The sequence below is a fragment of the Lotus japonicus genome, chromosome 4 (genome assembly GCF_012489685.1).
Source record: "Lotus japonicus ecotype B-129 chromosome 4, LjGifu_v1.2".
Lineage (NCBI taxonomy): Eukaryota > Viridiplantae > Streptophyta > Magnoliopsida > Fabales > Fabaceae > Lotus > Lotus japonicus.
In genome coordinates this window covers 65801282-65826479 of record NC_080044.1, presented here as the reverse complement: position 1 = coordinate 65826479, position 25198 = coordinate 65801282, and the positions used below count along the sequence as shown (strand labels likewise).

The 25198-nt window shown below is 36.6% G+C and overlaps 5 protein-coding genes across 6 annotated transcripts; 2 read left to right on the top strand and 3 right to left on the bottom strand.

The window, feature by feature from the left end:
- The first annotated feature begins 16 nt into the window (after window positions 1–16).
- LOC130711382 (ABC transporter I family member 1) lies at window positions 17–1714 on the top strand. 2 transcript variants are annotated; one of them, XM_057560966.1, is made up of 2 exons: window positions 17–120; window positions 639–1714. In XM_057560966.1, the coding sequence occupies exon 2, from the start codon at window positions 769–771 to the stop codon at window positions 1459–1461; it is 693 nt and encodes a 230-aa protein (XP_057416949.1). In that variant the 5' UTR covers window positions 17–120; window positions 639–768; the 3' UTR covers window positions 1462–1714. The 2 variants fall into 2 exon arrangements, with proteins under 2 accessions (XP_057416949.1, XP_057416951.1); XM_057560968.1 differs by lacking the exon at window positions 17–120 and adding an exon at window positions 135–196.
- Window positions 1715–1904: 190 nt separating this feature from the next.
- Window positions 1905–4724, bottom strand: LOC130711381 (heavy metal-associated isoprenylated plant protein 36-like). Its single transcript, XM_057560965.1, has 3 exons — window positions 4584–4724; window positions 4390–4468; window positions 1905–3258 (listed from the first exon to the last, which is right to left on the bottom strand). The coding sequence occupies exons 1-3, from the start codon at window positions 4605–4607 to the stop codon at window positions 2600–2602; spliced, it is 762 nt and encodes a 253-aa protein (XP_057416948.1). The 5' UTR covers window positions 4608–4724; the 3' UTR covers window positions 1905–2599.
- Window positions 4725–11392: 6668 nt separating this feature from the next.
- On the bottom strand, window positions 11393–15771 carry LOC130711675 (glycerophosphodiester phosphodiesterase GDPDL7-like). Its single transcript, XM_057561385.1, has 10 exons — window positions 15626–15771; window positions 15189–15324; window positions 14723–15004; window positions 14199–14311; window positions 13556–14054; window positions 13428–13463; window positions 13039–13320; window positions 12810–12946; window positions 12098–12581; window positions 11393–11892 (listed from the first exon to the last, which is right to left on the bottom strand). The coding sequence occupies exons 1-10, from the start codon at window positions 15641–15643 to the stop codon at window positions 11600–11602; spliced, it is 2280 nt and encodes a 759-aa protein (XP_057417368.1). The 5' UTR covers window positions 15644–15771; the 3' UTR covers window positions 11393–11599.
- A 1718-nt stretch (window positions 15772–17489) lies between these two features.
- On the bottom strand, window positions 17490–18799 carry LOC130714812 (temperature-induced lipocalin-1-like). The gene is made up of 2 exons (XM_057564768.1): window positions 18299–18799; window positions 17490–17916 (listed from the first exon to the last, which is right to left on the bottom strand). The coding sequence occupies exons 1-2, from the start codon at window positions 18668–18670 to the stop codon at window positions 17734–17736; spliced, it is 555 nt and encodes a 184-aa protein (XP_057420751.1). The 5' UTR covers window positions 18671–18799; the 3' UTR covers window positions 17490–17733.
- Window positions 18800–23309: 4510 nt separating this feature from the next.
- Window positions 23310–24294, top strand: LOC130714509 (50S ribosomal protein L10, chloroplastic). Its single transcript, XM_057564407.1, has one exon. It carries the CDS (start codon window positions 23373–23375, stop codon window positions 24054–24056), a length of 684 nt encoding a protein of 227 aa, XP_057420390.1. The 5' UTR covers window positions 23310–23372; the 3' UTR covers window positions 24057–24294.
- Window positions 24295–25198: the final 904 nt, after the last annotated feature.

The window sequence follows — 25198 nt, the reverse complement described above, 5'->3', positions numbered from 1 at the left end:
ATGGTACGTAATATATAAATGTAATTTTTTACTTTTTCATTCTATATTTTTTTCTTCTCATAGGGTTAGGGAATGAAGCTAAAAGCTCCTCTAGCTATTTCCTTCTCCCCAACACCCCAGGTTCGTTGTCTCTTCCTGCTGCTTTCACTTTCATTTGTTCAGTTTTCGTTTGTTGTTGCTGTAGCTATAGTGTGAGGTGAGACAGAAATATGGATTTGTAGGGAATAGAATGTTACTCTTCTAGTCTTCTTTAATTCACAACATTTTGATTTTTTTTTTAAATATTTTTAACATGCTTCCTGGGTTCTACATTTTGGGGCTTTAAGATTTGTAATGGGTGCTGTTAGTCTCCTAGAACCACTTTAAGGATGAGTACCATTTTGTTTTGGTATGCTTGTAGTCTTAGTGTTCGATGAAATGCTTGAACCACTTGTGATCAAGCTGAGAGACACAGACTTTCGTAAAATTTGTATTAGTGCTTGTGCTGCTTTTCTATTGTAAATTATGATCAGTGAGATAATACTGATAGTTGAATGAGTTCATACAAAGCTGTACACTTGTCTAGGTTATTGGCTTTTCTTTTTTACATCTTTGATTGGTTTCATTTCTCTAATAATTTGTTCTATTTTATTTTACAGTAAAATTGTGCTCAAGGATGCTCTATGAGTTGCACTAATTGCATCATCAACGGGAAGTAAAGGATCAGAGATCATTTATCTGAATTTCTGCATATTGACAGTGGGTTCCTGTTTTGAATTGTTAAACTAGATGTCTGCTAGAGCCACCCCCTTCCCTCGGCTCCTCCTTAACAATGTCTCTTGCATGAGAAATGCGCAGCAAGTTCTGCGTCATGTGAATGTCTCTCTTCATGATGGAGGAGCCCTCGTGCTAACCGGTGCAAATGGTTCTGGAAAGTCAACTTTCTTGCGCATGTTAGCCGGGTTCTCCCGTCCTTCTGCAGGTGAAATCCTTTGGAATGGCCATAACACTCAAGACTCTGGAATCTTCCATCAGTATAAGCTTCAGCTTAACTGGCTCTCTCTCAAGGATGCCATCGATGGTAGGCTTACAGTTGTTGAAAATGTCCGATGGTTTGAAACTCTGGAAAACAAGTACGGGAAGGCTTTGCCTGCACTTGAGTTGATGGGACTGGGAAGATTGGCCAACGAAAAGCCAAGGATGCTATCTATGGGACAAAGGAAAAGGCTGCAACTTGCAAGATTGCTCGCGATTGATCGCCCCATATGGTTGCTGGATGAGCCTTCAGTTGCATTAGATGATGAAGGTGTGAGGTTACTTGAGTACATTATTGCAGAGCACAGGAAACAAGGAGGCATTGTGATTGTGGCGACTCATTTACCTATTGAGATAGAAGATTCCATGATCTTGAGGCTGCCACCAAGGTTTCCAAGGAGGATGACTTTAGTGGATATGCTTGACCGGTCAGATTATGTTGGTTAGTTCCTATTTTAATTCACATTCCCTCAAGACTAGATTAAGTTCTGGAATCAGTATCTATGCAAAATTTCATTGCTGACATTTTAGTCATGATTCATTGCTTAGTTGTCTTTATTTTGTATTTTTATTGATCATGCTTATAGACTTGCAGTCTGATGGGTTCGTGTACATCTTCTATGAAACATTTTAAGAGCCTTGAGAACCACATTTCAAATGGGTATTCAGGCATCAGATAATACAATTGTTCTGATCTCTATCACATTCTTATTGTCAATCAATACACGGGGTGAGGGAGGAAATGAAATTAATTAAAAGAACACCAAACTTTTTCTTTTTGTACATCATAATTCAGGACAGCAAGGACAATTCTTGACTTCAAAGCAATACATTAGAATGCAAAAAATGAAAGCTCCACATCATTCTATATTAGTGGTGTACAGCATCATAAATATCTTGAAAATTCATGGTATAAACATCAGCCTAATCTTGCTTCTCTACATCAACCTCCTCAGTGAATTTTATAAGAATTGTCATCCGTGGCCGTCGTTGACCTTCCATGGGCACAAAATGAGCTGTTACAGCAGCTGGAAATCCAGCACTATCCAAAACACCCACATAGGATAATAATGCAAAAAGGGAAAGTACTTTTAAAAAAGGGAAGTTTTTAATACGATGTGGGACGCAAACTATGACAGTTTTCAAAAATTGATTCGCATTATTCCTTTTTTTTATGTAGGAAATAATCATACTCATTCTAAGTCAGAATTTCCTTGATTTTATGATATTGTGCCGAGTGCTGGCACAACTGGTTTTCTTTTACTTGAGAGGGATTTGGATCATATGCATAATTTTTTCTCAGGGAGAGGGAGGGACTGACTGATGATATTGATCATGAGAAATGATGCATATACTGAAACTTGCAAAATGTAGTCCTATATTATAAGCATGGTAGTAGCATTAACAAATGAAATTGATGGCAGCATAGCAGAATTGCATCAAATAAAGAAAAGGAAAAATTTGGTAAATCCAAAATTTCTAATAATATCTTGGATTTAAACCAGAGCAGCAGGATCAAATAGATAGTAACAATTGTATCCTGTGCTAAGGCAATCTTATTCGAGTTAGAATCTCACAATTGCATCTAATAGCGATAATAATTGTCTGCATAACTGCGGTAATGGGTCATGGGATTGGGTCTTGACTGCCTTGGGCCATAATTTCCATAAGCGGGTCCGGCAGGCTGACCCCTTCCATAGTAACCACCACCATACATGGGCATTGATCCTGGATATGATCCTGGATACATTGGTGGTGGTGGTCCTGCATATGACATAGGTGGGAACCTCTGCATCTGTGGATGAGAATGATATCCTGAGAATGGTTGGTGCTGGGGATACCCTGGCATTGGTGGATAATGATATCCTGAGACCTGTGGTGGTGGTGGGGGTGGATGATGATATCCTTGGACAGGTGGTGGTGCTGCATGTTCATAACCAAAACTATGTTTATGGCTATGCTTTTTCTTGCTCTTATGACCATGCCGTGTCCTGTGCACACAATCATGATCAGAATCAGTGTCAGAATCGTTCTCCGAGTGACAACCCTCGCAGCAACCATGGGAAGTGTCTTTCTGTTTTGAATGAGAAGAACCGGATCTCTTTTGCATTGGTCCTTGGTCAAAGGACCAAAGTTTTGCCTTTTTCCCCATCTTCTGAAGAAGCTTAACCAGCACCATGGGATGAACATTACCAGCAACTGTTACCTTCCCTTCACTTGGATCAATGGAAATTGATTTCACTCCTGTTTTTGTATGAAATGAAAAAATGTTAGAAAGACTTTGAAAATAAGGTTTCCACCTCCGACAGCCACTGAGCCACAGCCGTGACTAATCTAAATCAGTACAACATTGAAATCTAAGAGTTTGCACAAAAAGTAAAATGTTGAAGATCAAATACCCTTTACATCCATCTACATTTAACATGTGAAAGCTGCAAAGTTTAAAAACTGTGCCAACTATCACTTAATCTTGAAAAACAGATTAGTTGCTATGAAGCCCTTAAACATCCACGAAAAGGAAAAGAGACATGCAAAATCCAACATGAGAAAGCTATTCCAAAAACCAAAAACAGAAATATAATCTAAGCAAAGAGTAAATAGAAGCATGGTTCTTGTTAAGATAAGAAAAATGACAGGCATTACACAATTGAAACATGCAAACCTTTAATAATTCACCTATGCTCTCATAATTGAGCACCCTACATTGTGAGGTTGAAAAATATATCCTGAAAGGAAGCTGAAACCAGTGTTTGGTTCAAAAAATATAATTACTTTTTTGACCCTTATTGTAAAACATATTTTTTACTTCATTGGTTATAACCTCTCCTGTCAGGCTGTCAGTATTAACATTGCTACAGAAGAAATTGGTTTAATAAAAGGTGCTTTGAAGGTTCTTATGGTATAAAGAACGTGTGTATAAAAGATCAAAAAGTGTTTGTGACTATTGTTAAAACAATGCAGCAGGTGGTGTTGTTCGACTACGGTAAGAAATACTACGGTAAAAACAAAACTAGGTTAAAGCCTTTTGGACATAGAAAAGTGATAGCAAATGAGAGTACTTCTGTCCAATAAAATGTTTCTCCTCCCATTTTTCATATTTTAGGGACATAAAATTGAGCTATGAGAGATTTTGGTCCCCTCTCTTCCTAAAAATTGAACCAAACATGATAAATTTTAAAAAACCCCTCTAACTCTAACCAAACAATATGGTAATGAAGAAATGTTAGAAAGACTAATAAATGGTTCCAAAATCAGTATAAGATTTTTTTTTTCGAAAATAGGGTTTCCACAATTAACAGACGTGATTAATCCAAATCAGTACAACATTGAAATATAGGAGTTTACACAAAAAGTAAAATGTTGAAGATCAAATACCCTTTAGTTGTTGCAACATGATCTTCACATCATTTGGACAATTCTTTGAGCAGCCAAAATCAACTTTCAAAGTAGAGATCTGAAGGTATGTATATAACGAAAAGAATTAAAATGAGAGTGGAAGTAACACAGGGGAAGGAAACATAAGAAACTTTTGATGGACTAAACTGAAGGGGATGATGAATCATGCTTACCGGAGATTCAAGATTGTCCTCCATTAGTGGATAGCACTCAAGCAGTAAAAACTTCTTGCTGATGAACAATGAGAAATCAAGAAACAACGAGTTTGATTTGTGGACCAAATAGCAGAAAGAGTAGAGCCACCTTATATAAGGCAAAATGTAGCATAGGAGATATTCAATCAAATCTGTTATTGTCTAGTATATATAGAAAGGAAATATTGTCTAATATATATATACTTATTTATCTGCTCTAGACTCATTTGTTTTCATACCTAGTAATTTCACCGTTTTAGTAATTTTTTTTTTCAACACAAATTACCTTGATGTTTCATTATATTCGATTCCTTAATAAATTAATAAAAATTATAAGGAAAAGAGTTTATTTTTCGATTCATCATTTTTTTTAAGACAGGTGTCCTCTTTCGGAGATAATCTTGTTCGAGCTAGAAACATCCACATCATGGTGAGACTAACTCTTCCAGCGAGATTTTTTTCCATTCACATCATACTTTTTTTTTTTAACTTTTTTGAAATTACGACTCATCATACTTATATTAGGAATTTTCAAACCTAGTAGATTTTTAATTTCACCGTTTTTGGATAAATGATTCAAGTATGATGATTCATGTAAAAAGAATTATAAAAAAAAACTCCTTATATTTTTCTTGGTTACAATGGAAAAAATCATTAATTTATTTTTAAATCATTTATTTCTCCGTTTTCAGTACATAAATCAAGTATAATTATAATTAATGATTTAATTTTTATGATCTTTTAAAAAAAATTGTGCAAAGAATTTTATACAAACATCCAATCACATCTTACCATATTTATTTTTGGTGACTTTTAATTTTGATTTGTCAAAATAGGCAATTCCAAATCTCCGTTAGTATTATTTATGATTAGATGCTATATCAACTATTTCTTCTATAAATAAATCAACATGAATTATCCCGTCACACACATTTGGCAAGGTTCATGTACACAACAAAACAAATCATGATTATAATAAATTGTAATTTCTTCTACAATGATAAATGATAGTTCAAGTTCTAAGAGCTGGGTAATATATGGATTGGGAAGAAGAAAATCCAAAAATCAAACTCAGAAAGTGTAATTTATCTTTCCAAGGTACCAAAAATATCAATTCACCGTTAATTATTAAATCAAGTCCTCATTTTGTACTCTCACTAAGCCACCTTATTGTATATCTTCTCACAAAAGTCATTAGTTATACTTATCCTCATGTTGTGCCACATTCCTCTTAATCTTTCATATCAAGAGTTTTTTAGGTACATATCTTTCATATCCGCTTAAAATCCAATTCATATTAATTACTACATTTTTAAATAATTGCTCAATCAACTATTCTCAATTTACTTAATTCTTTCCTTCAATATTTCAAATCAATTAACATCATATTTGATTGTAATTGTAAACATTATCTAATCTTCCCAAAACCGACAAGGAGCAGAATCTGTTTTTAGTGATGGTAGCCCAAAAGCAGAAGGCCCAAGTCCGAATTTCACAATGACTAAAATACCATTTACCCTTATTCCCATCAAGTGATCAAGGTAACAGTAAGAATGGCAGAATTGGAAATTGATAAAAAGCACCAGTTGAGTCACCTTCATAACTATGAGGAACACACAGTTTCAGATCAGATTAGGGTTTTGCACACACACTCCGTTCCCAATTGAGATTTCTGAATTCTCATTGATGAAAAATAAAACCCTAATCTCTCAATTTGGGGGAAAACAAAACAAAACAATTAACAACAACAACAACAACAACAACAACGCTAGCTTCTGTCCCTCACTCTCTCTCTCTCTCTCTCTCTGAATCTCGTTACCTGTTCATGTCCCTGATCTTTCTTTCTTTCTTTTTCTTTTGGATTTCGAATCCTCGACCTGAATCAGTGTTTCTATCAATCTCTCTCTCTCTCCCAAACAGGCTATGAAGATGGTTTCGGAGTGTGGAACGGAGGGGTTGGTCGCCGTCAAAGAATGTCGCTGGTGGCGAGGCAACTTAGGGTTTTCAATCTTGTTGCAGCCATTCATGGCGGTGTTGCTTTTTCGACGATCGACCCCATCTGTGTGCTAAATCTGAGCCTTGTTGAGTGACTGTAAACAATGCTGAATCTCTTTCTGTAGCTGGAGTTATCTTAATGTGGTGTTTGTAGGATGAGTATGGAATGAAAGATGAGAAATGACTTTTTTTTATTCTGTTCATTGATCGTTCTCTCCTTTGTTCCATATGTCGTCCAATAAACGTAGTATTAACCATTCTATCTGGTTTCAGCTTCCTCTATTTCAACTCAAAATTCCTAGATTTTAACTCGGAAATTGTGACTTTTTATATACATTAACAGAAAACCTGGATTTTTTTTTTGCAGCCTCACAATGTAGGGTACTCAAGTATGAGTTTGGTTATCTTAACAAACTCTTTCTTGTTTATTTACTCTTGATTTGATCATATTCTATTTTAGCTTTTTGAATAATTTTGCCCAGCTAGTGTTAGCATGTCTCTTTTCCTTTTTGTGGATGTTAGCAACTAATCTGTTTTTCAAAATTAAGTGATAGTTGGCATAGTATTTAAACTTTGCAGCTTTCATATGTTAAATGTAGGTGGATGTATGTTAGATTATGGGATAATTTGGTGGTCTGATTCGATATTAATGTTGAAACTTGTGAAAGGTTTTGTGAATTCAGCAGAAAATGGTGCTCCTCTCTTAGCTGAACAATTAGCTCTTAAGATGTTTGATTTGAGATGAATGTGGAAAATGGGTTGAATTCAGCAGAGAATGGTGCTCCTCTCTTGTCTGAAATGCTATCTGTGAAGTGGACTGCGTGGACTTGATTCAGATTCTTAGTACAAGTCAAATCAGTTGAGTCCCCGAAGCTTATTGCTGTTTGGGAAATGTTTGACCGGGACTGGAATATTTAGCATTTTAGCTCCAGTATGTTTTACAGAGAAGAAATTGAATGTGATTGCTAAACAAGGAAAAGTTTTGCAATCTCACTTGGTAGTTTTTTATGTTACTCAATTATCAGTGTATGTAGGAATTATTTGAAGTTTGCATGTTTTAATTGTGTAATACCTGTTGTTTTGGATATCTTAACAAGAACTCTTCCCTGTTATTTACCCTTGCTTTAATCATATTTCTGCTTTTGGTTTTTGTTGTAAATTTGCCATGCTAGTTTTTGGATGTCTCTTTTCCTTTTTGCTGATAAAGAGCTGTATAGGAACTAATCTGTTTCCAAAATTGATAGTTTACAAATTTTCAGCTTTGCAGCTTTCATATATTAAATGTAGATGGAAGTATGGTCATGTTAAGTAGATTATGGTATAATATGGTGGTATAATTTTCAGCTTTGCAGCTTTCATATATGTGTGGAAACTGGGTGAAAGGTTTTGTGAATTCATCTGGGCATGTCGCTCCTCTCCTATTGGAAATGCGATCTATGAACTGGACTGCATGGATTTGATTTAAATTCTTAGTTCAATTCTAATCAGTTGAGCTAGCTGCCTCAGAGCTTAGCTTATTACTGTTGGGGAAATGTTTGACAGGGACTGGAATATTAAGCTGCAGCATGTTTTAGTGATTGATAAACAAAGAATAGTTTTGCAATATCACTTGGTAGTTTATGTTACTTCTGTTTGCCTAGAAACTCCTGTACATGTCAATAACTAATGTAAATGTCAAATTCAAGTTCAGGTTTTTAATGATTCAATTGAATCATCCGATTTTTTTATCCACTCATACAAATTTGCACATTGTCTTGATGGTTGTGCCGGTGTCCAGAGGCTTGCAAAGAGTTTAGTATGTGTTAAGTGTTAAAGCATAAATGACATTGTTCTTGCATCAATTAAATGTTTCTCCCCTAGCAAAGGCCATTTTGTTCGCCATCTTTTTTAGTGAGCCCCCTCAAGTTCTAACTAAAAAGGTAAAATGATTTTTAATTATTTGAATGGTTACTCAAAGTTCGACATTCTCATCTCGCTTCATCAACCACCACTCGTGCGGGTACTTCTCTCTTAGTCGGAATGCTCCTCTGCCGATTCATTTTTACATCGCACAACTTCGACATATCGTTTATCCTTGTTCATTTTTGGTGCAAGAGCGTTCAATCAATAAGCTATTACAGTATCTAACCATTGGTAATCTAGGCAAACCTCCCGCTTAATGTTATGAAAATTTACCGATAGATAGGATCATATAAAATTACAATTGAGACCTTCAAAGGTAGTTTGTAATTTTTACCCATAAAGCCTATACTTATAGTTTCTTACCATAGGTAATTTGTCGTAAAAAATAAGTATCGATGAAATTCAAGTACTTCAAACCTTGTAGGTCGACATAGTGGTTCAACACTTCGTGCATGTTTGGTTTCAATTCTAACACTTTTGGATGTGGATCTATGAAGCACTCTTACATATGTCGTGTCCCGATGTCGGACACCAACACGACACTGACACCTGTACGACACATATACTACACGTGTCAGACACTTCCTCACTGTGTCTGATTAAAAAAGTATTTTTTTTACGGCTCGAACATGTGAGTTGACACCTCTTTTTTGGCTGGACACCTCTAGGACACTTGTATATTTAAAACACATAATTTTTAAGAGTGAACCATGAAAGAAATTGTCAATTTATCACTTGAATAACCAGAGTCAAATACATTTTTAATGATGATGATCAATAAATGAGTGAAAACCAGTAGATAGATTAGTTCTTTTTTTAGACAATTTATTTTTTTACAAGGAAAACATCAAAGCAATTTCCTAAGCTTTATGACAAGAGTTTCATAAAAAATACACACATATATATATATATATATGCGGTGTCCTCGTGTCTTTCTTTTTAGACTTGAGCCGTGTCGCGGTAACGGTGTCATGTCGTGTTTGTGTCAGAGTCTGTGCTTCATAAATGTGGATCCATCTTTCCAAACCATTTGTTGCTTCTACTAAATTTAGATCACACCTAGATTTGGATTCATTTGGATTTTTCAAACACACTTTATGGTATCATTGGTGAGTTCTCAACCTCTTAGTATGGTGACTCTGGATAAAGATTAATCTCAATATTATCAGCTATTTAGCCTCTTGCTGGTCGTGGAGCAGAACCAGTTCAAGTGAGGTCAAAAGGCCCAAGTCCAAATAGACAATACTACCATTTCTCCTTGTTCCCATTCCCATCATCATGGTAACTACAAGAAGGGTATAATTGGAAATTAAGAAAAAGCACCAGTTGAGTCTCCAACATAAATCTCAGTGAAACTCAACTTCAGAGTAGATCTGGGGTTTGCACACACACTCCGTTCCTTGCTGAGGTTTCTCTATGATGGAACATCAAACCCTAATCTCTCGATGTAACCAAAAAAAAAAAAAAAAAAAAATCAACTGCCCCTCCCTCTCTCTCTCTCTCTCTGCATCTCGCTACCTGTTCCTGGCAACAATGATATATACACACCTCATTTTTTATGTCCTTCATTTTCATCTTAAATATATTTTTGGTCCCTCTTTCTGTCTCCGCTTCTCTCTTTCTCTCTCAGGCAATGACGATGGTTTCGGAGTGTGGAACGGATGGATCGGTCGCCGTCAAACAATGCCTCCGGTGGCGAGGCAACTTGATCGGAATTTCCGAATCTTGTTGCAGCCATCCATGGCGGTATTGCTTTTTCGACGATCGATCCAATCTGTGTGTGAAATCTGAGCCTTGCAGTGTAACCGATGCTGAATCTGGAGTTATCTTAGTGCAGTGTTTGGTAGAGGCTTATGGAGTGAGAGAAGGGAAAGAGCTTTTGGATCTTGTTCCAATGAACTTCCTCGCTCTCATTCCACATGTCATCTAGCGAACATAGTGTTAACCTATTTTAAGCTTTGCATGTCTCAATTGTTTAAATTTACTTTTCCTTTGACCATATTTGTGTGTTTGATTTTTAGAATGATTTTGTCATGCTGGTTTTTGTATGTCTCATTTCCTTTTCAGATTGATCTGGTTCCCAAAATTAATTGATAGTTGGCACATTTTTTTCAGCTTCATTCATTGAATGTACATGGAAGTTATGAACCTGTAAAATAGATATGGTATTTGGTGTCTGATTCGAGATGAATGTGGAAACTGGGTGAAAGGTTTCGCGAATTCAGCAGTGAATGATGCTCTTTTCTTAGTTGAACTCTTGGGCTTTCTTAAGGATGGTGTTGCTCTACTTTGGAATCTAAATATCTGAGATGCTATCTGTGAACTGGACTGCGCGGAGCTGATTCTTAGTTCAAACCAGTTGAGCCAGCTGCATGACTTTGCCTCCGAGCTTATTATGGTTCTAGAAATGTTGGACAGAGACTTGACTTTAATATCATGTTGCAGCATGTTTAGAGAAGATAATGAAGGTGCTGATTCCATAGCTAAACAAGGAATGGTTTTGCAATCTCACTTGGTAGTTTTAGATGTTCTAGAAACCCTTCTTGTGAAGGTCTCAGTTTAGATTGTTTCTTGTATCCTGTTTTATGGTATTTTTCCATTGAATATAATAATGTTAGCAATTGATTGGACTTTGCAATCCTTTTAGAAACCCTTGTGAATTTTGCAATCTCACTTGGTGATTCTAAAAAAGTTTGATTCACTTATCCGATTCCATCTTTTTTGTTGGGACATTAACTAAGACACATGAGGGTGTGAGATTAAATAACTATTGTGCATCTCAATTTGTTTAAATCATCTGAAGTTCTTATCTACTCTTCCAAATTTTCACATTGTTTCTATGGTTTTGGCGGTGTGCAGAAGCTTGCAAAGAATTTAGTATGGATTCGGTGTTAAAGCATAAATGACATCGTTCTTTCATCAATTAAATGTTTCTCATTCCGAACACAATAGTGGCTAATGGGGGTTTCCTAGTTGACGATTACTTCATGTCTCGTCCCAATAAATTTTTGAGGAACTAATGTCTTATGCATTCTATAGTACAAATTAAGATATAAGAGTTTGTGGAAAATTGAAGATCTGGAGGTTCATGGCAAGTATTAATGACCAGCAGAAAGCATTGCAAGCACCAAGATTGCCGCTAGGGACAGAACAACGTCGGCAACATTTGCCTTTGCAGCCGAAGAGGGTGCTTGAGCTGCAGCATCAGGCTGAGGTGGTGGTGTTAGATTAGCCACTGCTGGAAGTGGTGGGTCAACAACGTCTGCAGCCTTAAGTGATGGAAGTGGCGCAGCTGCCGGTGGTAGTACCTCAGGTGGAACAGTGCTCACAAGTTCACCTGGCTTAACTGGTAAAATTGTAGGGACATGCCTCAGATGGCTACATGGGCTTCCTGCAATTTATCAAATGGTTTATTTGAATTTTGCATATGCAAACTAATGTTTTACTCATACAGTGTGATGCACATGGTTTGGAAACCTTTCTATAATTGACTCTGAAGCCATAATCAATTCTTAAGAGAAGTGGCTGTGTATAGGTTCTGAAATAGAAGCAAATTCAGACATGCTCTAAGAAAGCTAAGAGATTGGATTACTTACTCAAAAATCTACTTGCAGTGGCTGGAAATTCAGTCACGAGCCCGTCAACCTGAACAGTATGGACATAAGTAGCCATCTCGATATTAGGATCTGACCAGTAGTCGAATGCCAGGCCCATGTATTCATTTCTGAAAACGTGGACAAATACTGTGATGTTTGCATCTTTCAACTCTTTGACAACATTTGTTACTCCTATTAACAAGGAATTAGATGATTTGATAACAGAGGTTCTTGGAAGATTCACTGCATCTGCGTGCTTCTTAATTTCTCCAACCGTTTGTAGCGGTACATCGCCTACTATTTCATTGATCAACAACACCCTTTTGTAAGATGGGATATCCTCGAACTTGGATAGGACTGAAGTGTCCTCTGATTGGATGAAGACTTTTTGTGTGGCTTGCTTGTCAAAGGTGGCATTGCTCAAAGCAGTGCTCACAGCACCAACAATGTCAAGACCCTTCTTGGATGCTAGGTAAGCAGCATTCTGTAAAGAAAATAGAGTTAGCTGTAATAGAATTTTTTCATATAGAAGCATTCTAAGGTAGTGCATGTTTGAAAATCTTTCTACAATTGATTTTAAAGTCAGAATCAATTCTAGGGTGAAGCTTATTTTGAGTAGCTTATGAGTTTCAGGTAGCTTATGAGTTTCATAATTGATTATGAGGAAGAAGAAGCTAATACAAATATGCTAGTAGTTGGGGATGTTGCTTACCGGTATGCTGACTAAAATGCCTCTAACTGCCTTTGTCTTAGCCAAGTCCAAAAATTCAGTGAGGGTAACAAATTTACCACTGTTCTTGTTTGCTGGGTTTCTTAGAAAATCGCTTCCTATAGGGTTAGTAGTTTGAGCTGAAACAGGAAATTTATACTTTTAGTTCATTATCGAAATCTTAAAGGCTGAATCTTATTAGTATGACTCTTTTTCCATGGAAGTAAATTACGTTTTAGTGTCTGAATCTCGCTCCATGCAAGGTCAAATGAGAAAATTCCACTCTTTGGTTGAATTTCTGGGACATTGGAAGATCGAGACATGAACTTTGTCATAGCGGTGCTTTCTGTGTTTAAGTCTGCGTTATATGCGCAGAAGGCAATTCCATCCTTTGTCATTTGAACTGTGCAATCTATGATGTCAGTGCCATCATCTATTGCTTGCTGATATGCAAGATCAGTGCTGCCAGGATAAACAGCGCTTGCTCCATTGCTGCTTATGACCAAAGTTCGTCCTGCAATAGCAAATTTTTAAGGTTATAGATTTGTCATATATCTGTTTTTCACATTATATCCATGTTTATGATCGAGTAACATTTTGGGATTAGTAATATTAATATACCTTTTCTTGGCAAGGTATTGTTGTGTGCAAAGCAAGCTGCAAAAGAAAGTTGTGGTGAGAAAGGTTGAAGAGAGATTTACTGTTAAGAAAAAGATCAAACACTCAATGTTGAAGATTTGTCATCTCACCAATGGCATTTGATGCTGTTGTTGGGAAATCGGTGACAACACCATCAACAGAATCTCCATGGTCTATAAATTGAAGGTACTCAGCAGTAGGATCATAGTTATAATTGTAGCTTGAGAAGTAGTCATTAGCAAAACCAGAAGCAAACACTTCAAGTCCTGATTTATGGGCATCAGCTACAAGTGTTGTGGGAAGCCCTAGATATTTGTCTGGTTTAACTGGCCATATGTATTCTTTGGGGACCATTATGCCTGATGCAAATAACTTGATTGCTGCAAGATCCTTCACAACGGTGCCGTATGGTTTCTTGGTTAAAGGTTCAACATCATTGCTTTGAAGAAGTTGAAAGATGACCTTTGTTGCCTTGTTTGTTTTCCCACTGATACCCTTCAAGAAGCCAATATCTGGAGATGAAACAATCTCTATTGCTGGATAAACTCTCAACATATCCAGAACTATGTCTACCACTTTTAATCCTTGTTGGGTGTAGAATGCTGCATTCTGCAACAAAAATTCTCAGTCACTATACAGCAAAACCATAAAAGGCAAGAAATTAAAGAATTCCCCATGGTGGTTAAGTATTTTCAATTTTCAAAGCAGTTCCTATCATTCAAATAAAGAGAGAAAAAGAAAAAGAGAATAAACCTGAACATTCAACCAAAACCTTGGTGGGGATTGAAGACTCAGTATCGCATCAACATTAAGAACTGGGCCAGCACCATCGTAGAAACCAGGTCTAGTAAATAGGGCCTGGGTCACTGTGGAATAACAAGAGCATACTATCATTTCCAAAGCTCAAAATGAATCAAACTTTTCATTTGCGTATGGTATTTGGAAGCCTAACTAGTTCAACATTTGTGCATGAATAAGTTTTGTTACATGCACTAATAATGCCAACAACATTTTCCTATTATCTTTTCGCTCAGAATGGAACCTATTTCAGTCTATAGTCCATATTCATTTCATTATTTTTGGATATATATTCACAACAAAGCAACTAGGCTCCTAGTTATATGTTATGTTTAGATATCTGTTGCCATCAGAGCAAACCGACGTTAGTATTTACTTTGGACAAAATATGAATGAAACTCTTGTCAATTTGGATGAAAGTTCGTTCATGTTGCATATTTCCTAAATTTGGAGAAAATGAAGACTGATTCAAGACTCACTTGATACATTCTGGTCAATCTGAGCAGTGGTGTAATCCACAGAAAAGTGTCCCTTCACATCCATCCCATTGATATTGTAGGTTTTTTCCTTAGGATCAAACAATGCTATAGTTGTTGCATTGTCAAGCGTGTTACCAGTAACACAAAAGGCACCACCATCTTTTGTCAGCTGAAGATTGCACAAGAAGATGCTTATGTCACGTGACATCTGAACTGCTTCAGGGGAGCCTTCTGGGAAGAGTCCCGTGAAACCGCCACGAGCTATTACAAGAGGTTCTTTACCTGAATAAGGATCACAACATTGAATATTGTCATTAGAATGAAGAAGCTTAGCTTCTCCTAATAGAACCAATAGCTTGTCTGCGATGAATAGCTTCTGAGTGTCAAAATTGATTCTCAGGAAACGTAAGTTGGTCCACACATATGCTACAAGTTATAGAAACAAAATAGTCCTATAATCACTAACCGCTTAATGTTGTCCATTTCTGGATAGGTACAGGAGCAACAGGGAGATTTGGATGTGGATGTGCATGCTTTTGGGCCACAATTGTGTGAAGCAACAAGGAAATCAGAAACAAGCTTCTGATCATTTTGTTCTTTTCCTGTCACAATTCAAACTCAATTTCAGTCACAACAAACAATTAGAATTACAAAGTGGATTGGATAGCAAATGATTCTATAGATGTCTTATTTTGTATTTTAATTCCCAGACTTGTGTATCTATTTATTTGTTCTTGATTTTTTTTTCATTAGGGTGGTGCATAGATACTGGAATATATAAATCAACATTGCTCTTATTATTCACCTCCTTTATAAAATTTCATCTACATTCAATCAAAAGAACAGAGTCCAAAAAGGAAACTAGAAACAAGAAAGGTTATCAAACATGACAAGCATGCATACCCAAATATTGATGTTCATGTGTTGATCTATTGGATGGATGAAACAAGCATCCCCTGTCGCAGTTTTTCTGTGGAAAACTGAAAAGGGAATGCGATTGGAAAAAAAGGAAGCAAATTGAGGAGTAATATTGGCTCGTAAATAAGATTTTTTCTATTTATTTCCACATACTTTCCCGCAAAAATAGCTGGTCAGCATTTCCTCTCAAGGGACAACCAATGAAAACTTGATGTTAGAAATCTAATCTAACTTCCTTTATTTGTTGATTTTGGTTACTTTTGTTTTGTTTTGTTACATCAAAACAAAGTCATCGTGATTGTCTTGTCTATATTAATCGCTGGATACAGACCATACTTACCATGGGATTGACCTTTTAAACACAACATGGCCTTGTTTTGACATTTAAAAGAATGGTGAAACTCCTTGGTTTGTTTAATACACAGCTATTTATCACATGTAATTGACTTGTTAATTCGTGGCACTGTTAAAATATTATTTGTCACATATTTCCCATTCAATTTTTTTTTTGTTTACAAGAGGAACATTATTTACAATTTAATTTAAATTAATGGATTAATTAATCCCAAAAAATAATATTTAATGAATTAATTAATGCTTCAAATTAGACATATAATTAATTTGTCCCCAAGGGTTAGCTCAAGTAGTAAGAGCTACGAGACATAAGAGTTGGAGGAATGAAGGGTGAAGGGACTAGGGTCCAAACCTTGATGAAGAAACTAATTTACTTGACACCTAACATTTGTCTATAAAAAAAAATATATAATTAGTTTAATTTTAACATTACATTACAATAAGATATAAAATTTGTGGTGCAATATCTCTATAGTATACAAATACTCATTTTTTTTGTGGAATTTTCAACACAGGCATATCTATGTTATCTAATAAAAGTAAATAAATAAATTTTTAGTCTCACTAAATATGGTGAGTTTTGGTTTGAGTCCCTCACTCAAAAAAGTTACATGTGCATCCCTACGATCAGAAAAAAAAAGATTGGCTTCCGTCCTTGCTTGAGGCTGAGCTCCAGCAAAGTGTAACGTGTTTACATGTCCGGGCGTTTATGTGAGCATTGTCCATGTGTTTAGACCCACATACACTCAGAGATCGAAAGGAATACACAAATGAATAATGTGACAAGAAATTAAGAGAAAGAAATATATGAATATCAAAACCCAAATACAAATGTAGGAACAACTGAAAAACCTGTTTCAATTTTTGGCACGGAATTGATGAAACTATCTTTGCAAAGGCATTCAAGACTGATATTTATACAATGAATAAGACTAGTAATTTGGCTTATCAAAAAAAAATAAGACTAGTGAAGAAGATAATATCAGGATAGAACATGTCATTGGAGGTCATTGGAGGATGACAAGCTAAGCTGTCATGTACTTCTAGCTTCTCTCTCTCTGTGAACCTTCTCCTTTTCTGTTCTCCAGTCTCGACCACGAAAAAATATGATGCTAAATATCGGTCTCTAATGCTATATGAGCAAATATTTCCTCATGATAGATAGCCAACAATTCAGGCATAGATGCTGGATGCATACTTTAATTAAGAAAGAGCTTTGATCAAGTTACACTAGCCGCAAAAATGCTATTGTCACTTGACAAGGGTCACTGATGCTTAGTTGTTCGCCAGATTATTTTTCAATTCGAAAATCAACAAAGAACCAGACACCTTTATATTTTTCTTCGAAGTTGGCCTCTTAAAAGTCATAGGGATTTATGATCTGATTCAGACACTACACAGTGACAGTGACACATCGACCATGTCTAGTGTCATCCAGATTGAGGATAAATCATGGGATCCTTATAGCTTAGCCAAAAAATCAACAAAGAAAAAGTAAACAAAAAGAAAATGGCTGTAGTATCAAAGACTGGAATCACCCCAAAACAATAAGAGTTAACACAATCAGAGCATCAAACACCAACTTTACTAAGTTCACACCTTTAGTCTATTTACATAACAAGCCAATACATGCATTACAGTCATCCAAACTAAAAATGCTCTGATTAGAGTTCTTGATCGCATTATTTTTTAACTTGAAATTCTACTTCAGTCTTCAGCCACTTACATGTTCTCCATTTCTATTTCCCAAAAAGGGATTTGATCCACCAAATGCCTTTGGTGTCCTGGGGGCCTTCTTCCTCGGGTGGAGTATCACTCTGTGGAGTCTTGTGGAGTTTGCTCACATCATACCCCTCATCCGTAGCTTTCTGAACAAGCTCATTGTAGGTTTCTTCATCCAAATGGGGCTTCCTGCATAATATCTAGGGACCAAAATGATCCAAATATAGCCAATCATCAAATGTCATTTTTTAGTTTTGATATATTCAAACATCTCTTTCTTTCTCATTTTCTTTCTTTCTCCTAAGCTGTAAGTGTAATTAAAGTGTTAACATAAACTTATTGTTCATTTTTTCAAAGTACTCTACATTCCAATACATATTTTAATGCAAACCCCCAAACACACTATACAAATAAGGCACAAACCCCCTAAGAAACAAACCTAAAGAATCAATTAAAATACAGAGATTCTGAAACATAAAGAAATTCAAAAATTGATCCCTTCATCTACCAACCCCATAAATATAATAATCAATCAAATTTCACATATTCAACATGAAAAGTATAAGGAAGATATATACTTACCCAAAGATATCTCCTGCTTGGTTGACCAATGAGAGCATACTGATAATCATGATCAATGAACAAAACCCAGTAATCCCCAACAACAGGAATAATGGGCAAAAATGGAGGAACATAGAATTTGACCTTGAGCTTAGCCTCATCGCTGTTAGGATCAGCCTTATAAGCAGATCCCTCAATGAAGCTTCGTTTCCCACCGCTCCAAGTCTCGTTCAGAACGTGCACAGTGCCGTCATCGTTGAGAGTGTAGGTGGCTCTGGTGTTCATGCCGTCACTGGGCTGAAACCTTGATGGGAAACACGCTATCTCGTACCAGCGACCCATGTAGCGCTTCAAGTCCAAACCTCTCACAACTTCCATCGCTTTGTTCGCCATTTCGGGATTGGAATTTCGGTAACGCACGCTTGATGGTGGAGAAGAAGAGAATTGGGGTTTTGCAGAAGAATGTGAGGGTTTATATGGTGATAAGGTTGGGTTCTGAGGTGGATAGAGGAATCAGATTTTGTGTGTAACGTGGGTTTGGAGCATTCATGTGGCAATGTCTTTACCTTACACGTATCAACTTGCCACTTGTTTCTAGTGTGCTCTCGTACCTTACTTGTCAAAATTTCAGTTGGACTTTACCCTCAAAGAGATCAACATGCATTGTTGGGGTAGTTAATGTTAGCGTAATTTTACATATCTCAAAATATTAGTAATAGATAAGTTAGAATTTGTTAGGTTGAGTTAAATATAGATTGGAAAGGTCTTTGAATTAGTTAGGGACATATGGGTTGGAAGGGAGAGGTCCAATGATCAATCAGATTTTAACATGTTGACTTTAATGTGAATCCACGTTGAGTTCAACGAAAATTCAGGGGACATATGAGTTGAAAGGAAGAGGTACAATGATTAATTATTGATGCGTGTAATTTATCTTTTTGATGTATCAAAATAAAAAATGGATTGAAAAATAAGATTTTAATTTTTTTTTTTCCTCGGAAAACAACAAAACATGAGGAAAAAAACTAAGGTCTGGCTAAACAATCCTTCAGCAAAATTTCAATGTAAATCTATGTTGAGTTTAACGGAAATTTAAATGGATATTGTTATCTTTTCTTTTCAAATGATTCTTACTTTTTTTTGTCCAATCCTTTGCAGCCAAGCTAAATGGCCTGATTGCTAAGTGACAAAAGCATGTCTATTCAAGTGTGAAGCCTTGGAGCCCAAGAGACAATGCTTAGTGATCAAGAAATGGATTGTGGACCTGTAAGTTCATTTCAATCAAATGCTTGGGGCTTTGAGGACACCGGTCAATTCGAAGAAATTGCTTTCCATTTTTCATGATAAATAGTTGTAATAATAGCAATAATAATAGTGGAAATAAGGGTTAGTTGTATCCCTCACTTATATGGAAATTGAAGTTTTTGTCGACACTGCATCCGTAAGCTAGTTTTTGAGTGATTGGTTGAGTTTCTTAAGTTCAAAGGCTATCTTGAGTGGTGAGTTAAGAAGTTTTGAGTTTAATCCTTCACCTATGACTTTAGGTTGCAATGGACGAAGGTTAAATGGCATAGTGATTTCCACTGTTACTATAGACACATCCGTTACTCTCTTTTATGGTGCAAGTGTCATTGCATTCAAGTGTGGTAAACCAGTGTTAATGGCTTTTATCACCTGTTTTATTGCATTCAAGTGATCGGCAATGTTTCTTTTTTTTGAAAGTGGTGATCGGCAATGTAACATTTGGAATATTATGGAGACATATGACCATCTTATAGAAACGGTTGGGAGAGTAAGGAGATGGAACCACTGTAGAGTATGGACAGAGAAAGAGAAGTGAGGGGGACACACAAAATAAAAAAGATTATTCCTCTCTTTCATGATTTTTTGAGCATTGTTGTAGAAATTTCAACATGTTTAGGTTCTAAATGCACAGTGCCTTATATGTAGTTGTGTTAACCTTGAGGAGCAAATCCGGCACTGGATTGCACTAGAGGTCTGCCAAAATTTTTACTTTCAAGGCATTGGTTCGTCAACGGCACAATTTTCTTCCTAACTTTTCCAACAATGAACACATACTTTGAGGAGTGTGACTGTAAACGTTTTACTGAGCCACAAACGATGCAAAGCCTAGCTTCAAGAACCTAGTGATGAGTGAACATGGTTTCCCCTTCAATGTCTGGGTCTTTATAAGGTTTGGGATTGCTTATTCGGTTCTTGATTTCTTTGTGATTATATGATACTTTATATGTCCATTGAATGGTTTAATGATTACTTGAATGACAGTCTTAATGGTCGTGGGGTGACAAGTGACTCCTTAAAGTTGGTACTTTATTATGCATTCCATAGTCCACTTGTTAGGGTTGCTCTCTAGGTCGAGGTTCCCCCTTTTGGGGTTTTTCAAACTCAGGAGGTACACAACCCTCCAAGTCCTAAATGTTTAGCTGAATAGACTTAAAGTGAAAGCATTCATTTCGATCGACATAAGAGTCCAACCAAATTGCATTGCTAGAACTGTGTTGAATTTTGGGAAAAGGTTGACTTCCTTCCTATTCTCATGTTACAATCGTCATTGTGTTTATTTTTTAAAATTATTTAAATATTTCAATAATTTAAATTTTCACTTGCTATTAGTAGTTTAATAACTATATACTAACAATATCATTTTTTCTTTTACAAAGACATTCAATCGGAATTAACTATTTTACCATATTAGGAATTGTTTCTCACATTATTTTTATAGACAAATGTTAGTTGTTAGAAATGTTAGTAAAATAATCCCTCATCCGGGTTCGACCCGGGACCCTTCACCCTTCACCCTTCAACCCACCCAACCCTTATGTCCCTAGCTCTTATCACTAGAGCTATCATTCGGTGACAACTATTTCTTACATGAAGGATGACCAACCAAGTCGCGCGAGTCATTGATAAAAATTTATGGGTTTGACTCCTCTAAAGTGAATGACTCGCTTTATAGGGTAAAATAAGTCATTCTTACTGTTGATTAAGTTTCTTCATTTTTTGAAAGTACGTAATCACTCTTAATAGTTATGATAACTTATCTTATCCCATAAAGTGAGAGATTCACTTTAGATGAGTCACATCCAATGTTTCAAGCATGTTTCGTCTTGCTTGAAGAGTTGATGCTTCGGGAGTTCGGGGGCTTGTGTTCTCACATCAGAGTTGACAAACCATTCTAGGAGCATGCGACCTATCAATTAAATGGAGATGATCGTTGGAGTTAATTGCTCATCACATCAAATGACACATTTAGAAGCCACATTTAGGGGCAGGGTAATTGTATTTTACTTTTCATTATGTAATTAATGTCCTCATTATAAAATAGACATATGATTAATGAAATAAACATGCTTATGTTACGACTATGAGGCTGAGCAATATTATTTCTTATCACCTTCAAAAAAATATTATTTCTTATCGAACCTGTCTTGTTATTTCATTGTACGAAAATAAACAAATTAAATTAAAAAAACAGAAAAGAAATATAACTTATTACATTTTTGTGTAAGACATGCCCTTCATAAAAGACAATTTTGTTCGAATTGATAACAATCAAACTCTATTTCTAACCTCTTATTACACACAACTTATATAAATGAAATCTTTTTTTAAAATAATGCAATATTTATAAAAAAGGGTTAAAAACTATAACCGTCCCTGAACTTTGAGCGAGATTTGAAAATCGTCCCTCGCCGGAAAATTATCTCAAAACCATCCTCAGACTATTGAAAACAATTTGGACCCGTCCCTCCGACCACCATAGGTCCGGCCAGCTCCTTACGTGGCCATCCACGTCATTTAATGAGGATTACGTGTAATTTTTTTATTATTTAAAATTAAAAAATATCTCCAAATTATCTGAATTAACCAAATTATCCTAAATTAACCCTAAATCCCCAAATTAACCTTAAATCCCTAGTTTTTTCCCCCTAAAATAACCTTAACCTTCACCTTAACCACCTCCTCCTAAACCTCAACCTTAACCACCACCACCCATCAGATTGGAGATAAGAGGAAGAGATCCGCTGGGATTGCAGAAAGATCTGCTGTGACATGTTCTTCTCAGTTTCTTTGCCTCTTCGAGTGGGTTTCATTACAGGTTTGAGTTTCACTCACCTCAATTTCGCTCACAAAACAGATCTGTATGGAATGGTTCTCCTCCATCGATGCTTAATTCTGTTACCCCAATTTTCCTTCCCTTTCACCATAACCACCGTTCCTAGATCCTCCTCCTCAGTCGCCGGAGTCAGTGCTCGATCTGCATCCACAGTAGTGCGGTGGTGAATGGGTTTCCGTGGTGAGTGGGAGTTACAGTGGCGGGTTTTTTTTAATTGTCTTCCCTTGTCTGATTTGATGCAGGTTTCATTGTGAATGAGTTTTTTCTGGGTTGGGGTTTATATTGATGTTGTTTGTCTAGATTTGATTTTTCTTGTCGGGGGAAGGTTTTGGGTGAGACAGTGAGAGGATAGATGAGGTGAGGAAATGGGGTTTGAGCTTTTAAGAAGGAAGAAATTGATTTTTTTCTCCTGCAGTATGTTGATGATGTTCACGGTTTGTTTCTGGGTGGGTTGAGAAGATGAAGATCTTTGAAGAAGATTGAACCGTAACTCATGAATATGTGTATCTTTAGGGATTTATGTTTAGGGATTAAGGTTTAGATTTAGGAATAAAGAAATTAGGAATTTTTTTAATTTTAAAAAATAAAAAAATTACATGTAATCCTCATTAAATGACGTGGACGGCCACGTAAGGAGCTGGTCGGACCTATGGTGGTCGGAGGGACGGGTCCAAATTGTTTTTAATAGTCTGAGGATGGTTTTGAGATAATTTTCCGGCGAGGGACGATTTTCAAATTTCGCTCAAAGTTCAGGGACGGTTATAGTTTTTAACCCTATAAAAAAAAATCCACCCAAAGTTAAAATTTTCCCAAATTTGATCAAAGTTTAAATTTTGACATCAGTGAATAATACATTTCCTACCCCAAACCAAGCAAAGCATCATCCAGATAAGATAAGCCAACCTCAACCCACAATGTCATCTTCTTCTTCTTCTTTTCTCATTTCCCTTCACCACCATGGAAGCCACAGCCAGTGCACTGAGCTTTGCTCTTCCCTCCCCCAAGTCCCAAACCTTCCAAATCCTCAACCGACCCATTAACCCATTCAACCCGGGACCCACCTTCAAACCCCTCCGCCACCGCTTCTCATCAATCACCGCCGCCATTCCCCGCACCAAGAAGGAGGAAACAGTCGACAGCGTCAGGAAGCAGCTCGAGAATTGCTACCTCCTCGCCGGAATCAACTACAAAGGCTTCACCGTCAAGCAGTTCCAGGAGCTTCGGAAAACGCTCCCCGAAACCACGACGCTGATTGTCGCGAAGAACACGCTGGTGTATAAGGCGGTGGAGGGAACCGAGTGGGAGACGCTGAAGCCGTGTATGAAGGGGATGAATGTGTGGCTGTTTGTTCACACGGAGGAGATTCCGAAGGCGATTAAACCCTACAGGGATTTCCAGAAGGAGAAGAAGCTTGATGAGAATGATTTCACTGGTGCGGTTTTTGAAGGGAAATTCTATGGTCCTAATGAGTTCAAGAAGCTTGAAACATTGCCTACTCGTGCTGAGATTTATGCAAATTTGTTGGGATCGTTGAAGAGCCCTGCTTCTGCTTTGGTCAGCACGCTTCAGGCACCAGCTAGGGAGCTTGTCATGACTCTCAAGGCACATGTGAAGAATCTCGAAGAACAGGCGGCGCAATAGATAAGTTTTCAATGTTGTTTTGTTTTGATTTAGTTGAATATTTATATGCCTTTTGTTTATTGCATTTGAGCTGGTTTGTTTATCCTGTTAATGTGTATGATGTGTTTAGAATGATGCAAAGTTTAACTTTTTGCTGTTAGAGTAGGGATGGATGCTTTGAAAACTTGTTCCCACTGAATGATGCAATTTCACTGGTTATTGGTTATTCAGTGCACAGAGCATTGAGCTGTTGTTTTTCTCCCTTTGTTTATTGAAGTGCTGGGATTTTGTATAGCCTGACATAGTTTTGATTTTGGTTGATGGAGTGAGGCATTCTGTAGAGGGAGCTTATGGCGCTTATTGTATTAACATTTGTTCTTAAGCTAATTTATGAAACTTACTGAAATAAGCTCAAAATATATTATAGGTAGGTATAAAGCGCTTATTCATTAGCTAATTTGAGCAGTTTATGGGAAAAGATCAAAACTCAAAAGAGCTTATATGTAAGATCATAAACTATTTACATAAACTCTTCCAAACACTTGCATAAGCACTAATGCTATAAGAGAAGCTCAAATAAGCTCTTCCAAACGAGGTTAATCATTCTTGTGTAAGTATGGACTTTGAAGTTCAATTTGAGGTCATTCTCATCAAATTGATAGGTTATTGGCAAATGCACCATGTTATACTGGACATTGTCATTGAGTGTGTTCTGACTTCTCATCAAATGAGTTTGTCCCAGTTGTAGCTACATTTTGTGAGAGAAGGAGTTGAAATAGGAAGTAAACATAAATGTTAAAACTTGGCCAATTTTTTCGGGAAGGTCATTCCATCTTACTGTCTTCCTTCACATTCTAAAGTGTCTGCATGCTTTTTGAAGTATGCTTGGTATATAGCATGAACAATCCCACTTTCTTGAACATACTTCATACCTATGAGTCTAACAAAAATGACTTGGATCAAGAACACCCCCACCCTATTCTCTTGACTAACCAGGACTTCATTATTGCAATCCTCAACAAACTAAAGCTGTAAGAGGATGCAACCGTTGTTGCTGAGTACCATCCCTCTTTTAAGCTTACCAGAACATTTGGAAACTCAATGCTTCATGATTCAGAAAGCTGAATTAGCTGTCATATCAATCATATTTCCATGAAAGCAAC

What these genes read in the sequence shown, in the direction of transcription:
- LOC130711675 (XM_057561385.1), bottom strand. An exon ending in GAAATGGACAACATTAAGCG is followed by an intron (nt 15,005 to 15,188) that starts GTTAGTGATTAT and finishes ATCCTTATTCAG; the next exon opens with GTAAAGAACCTCTTGTAATA. An exon ending in GGTTTTGGTTGAATGTTCAG is followed by an intron (nt 14,055 to 14,198) that starts GTTTATTCTCTT and finishes TTTTTGTTGCAG; the next exon opens with AATGCAGCATTCTACACCCA.
- LOC130714509 (XM_057564407.1), top strand. Translation starts at nt 23,373, where the DNA reads ATGGAAGCCACAGCCAGTGCACTGAGCTTTGCTCTTCCCTCCCCCAAG.
- LOC130711381 (XM_057560965.1), bottom strand. Translation starts at nt 4,607, where the DNA reads ATGGAGGACAATCTTGAATCTCCG. An exon ending in AGGACAATCTTGAATCTCCG is followed by an intron (nt 4,469 to 4,583) that starts GTAAGCATGATT and finishes ACATACCTTCAG; the next exon opens with ATCTCTACTTTGAAAGTTGA. An exon ending in CATGTTGCAACAACTAAAGG is followed by an intron (nt 3,259 to 4,389) that starts GTATTTGATCTT and finishes ATACAAAAACAG; the next exon opens with GAGTGAAATCAATTTCCATT.
- LOC130714812 (XM_057564768.1), bottom strand. Translation starts at nt 18,670, where the DNA reads ATGGCGAACAAAGCGATGGAAGTTGTGAGAGGTTTGGACTTGAAGCGC. An exon ending in CAAGCAGGAGATATCTTTGG is followed by an intron (nt 17,917 to 18,298) that starts GTAAGTATATAT and finishes TTTGGTCCCTAG; the next exon opens with ATATTATGCAGGAAGCCCCA.
- LOC130711382 (XM_057560966.1), top strand. Translation starts at nt 769, where the DNA reads ATGTCTGCTAGAGCCACCCCCTTCCCTCGGCTCCTCCTTAACAATGTC.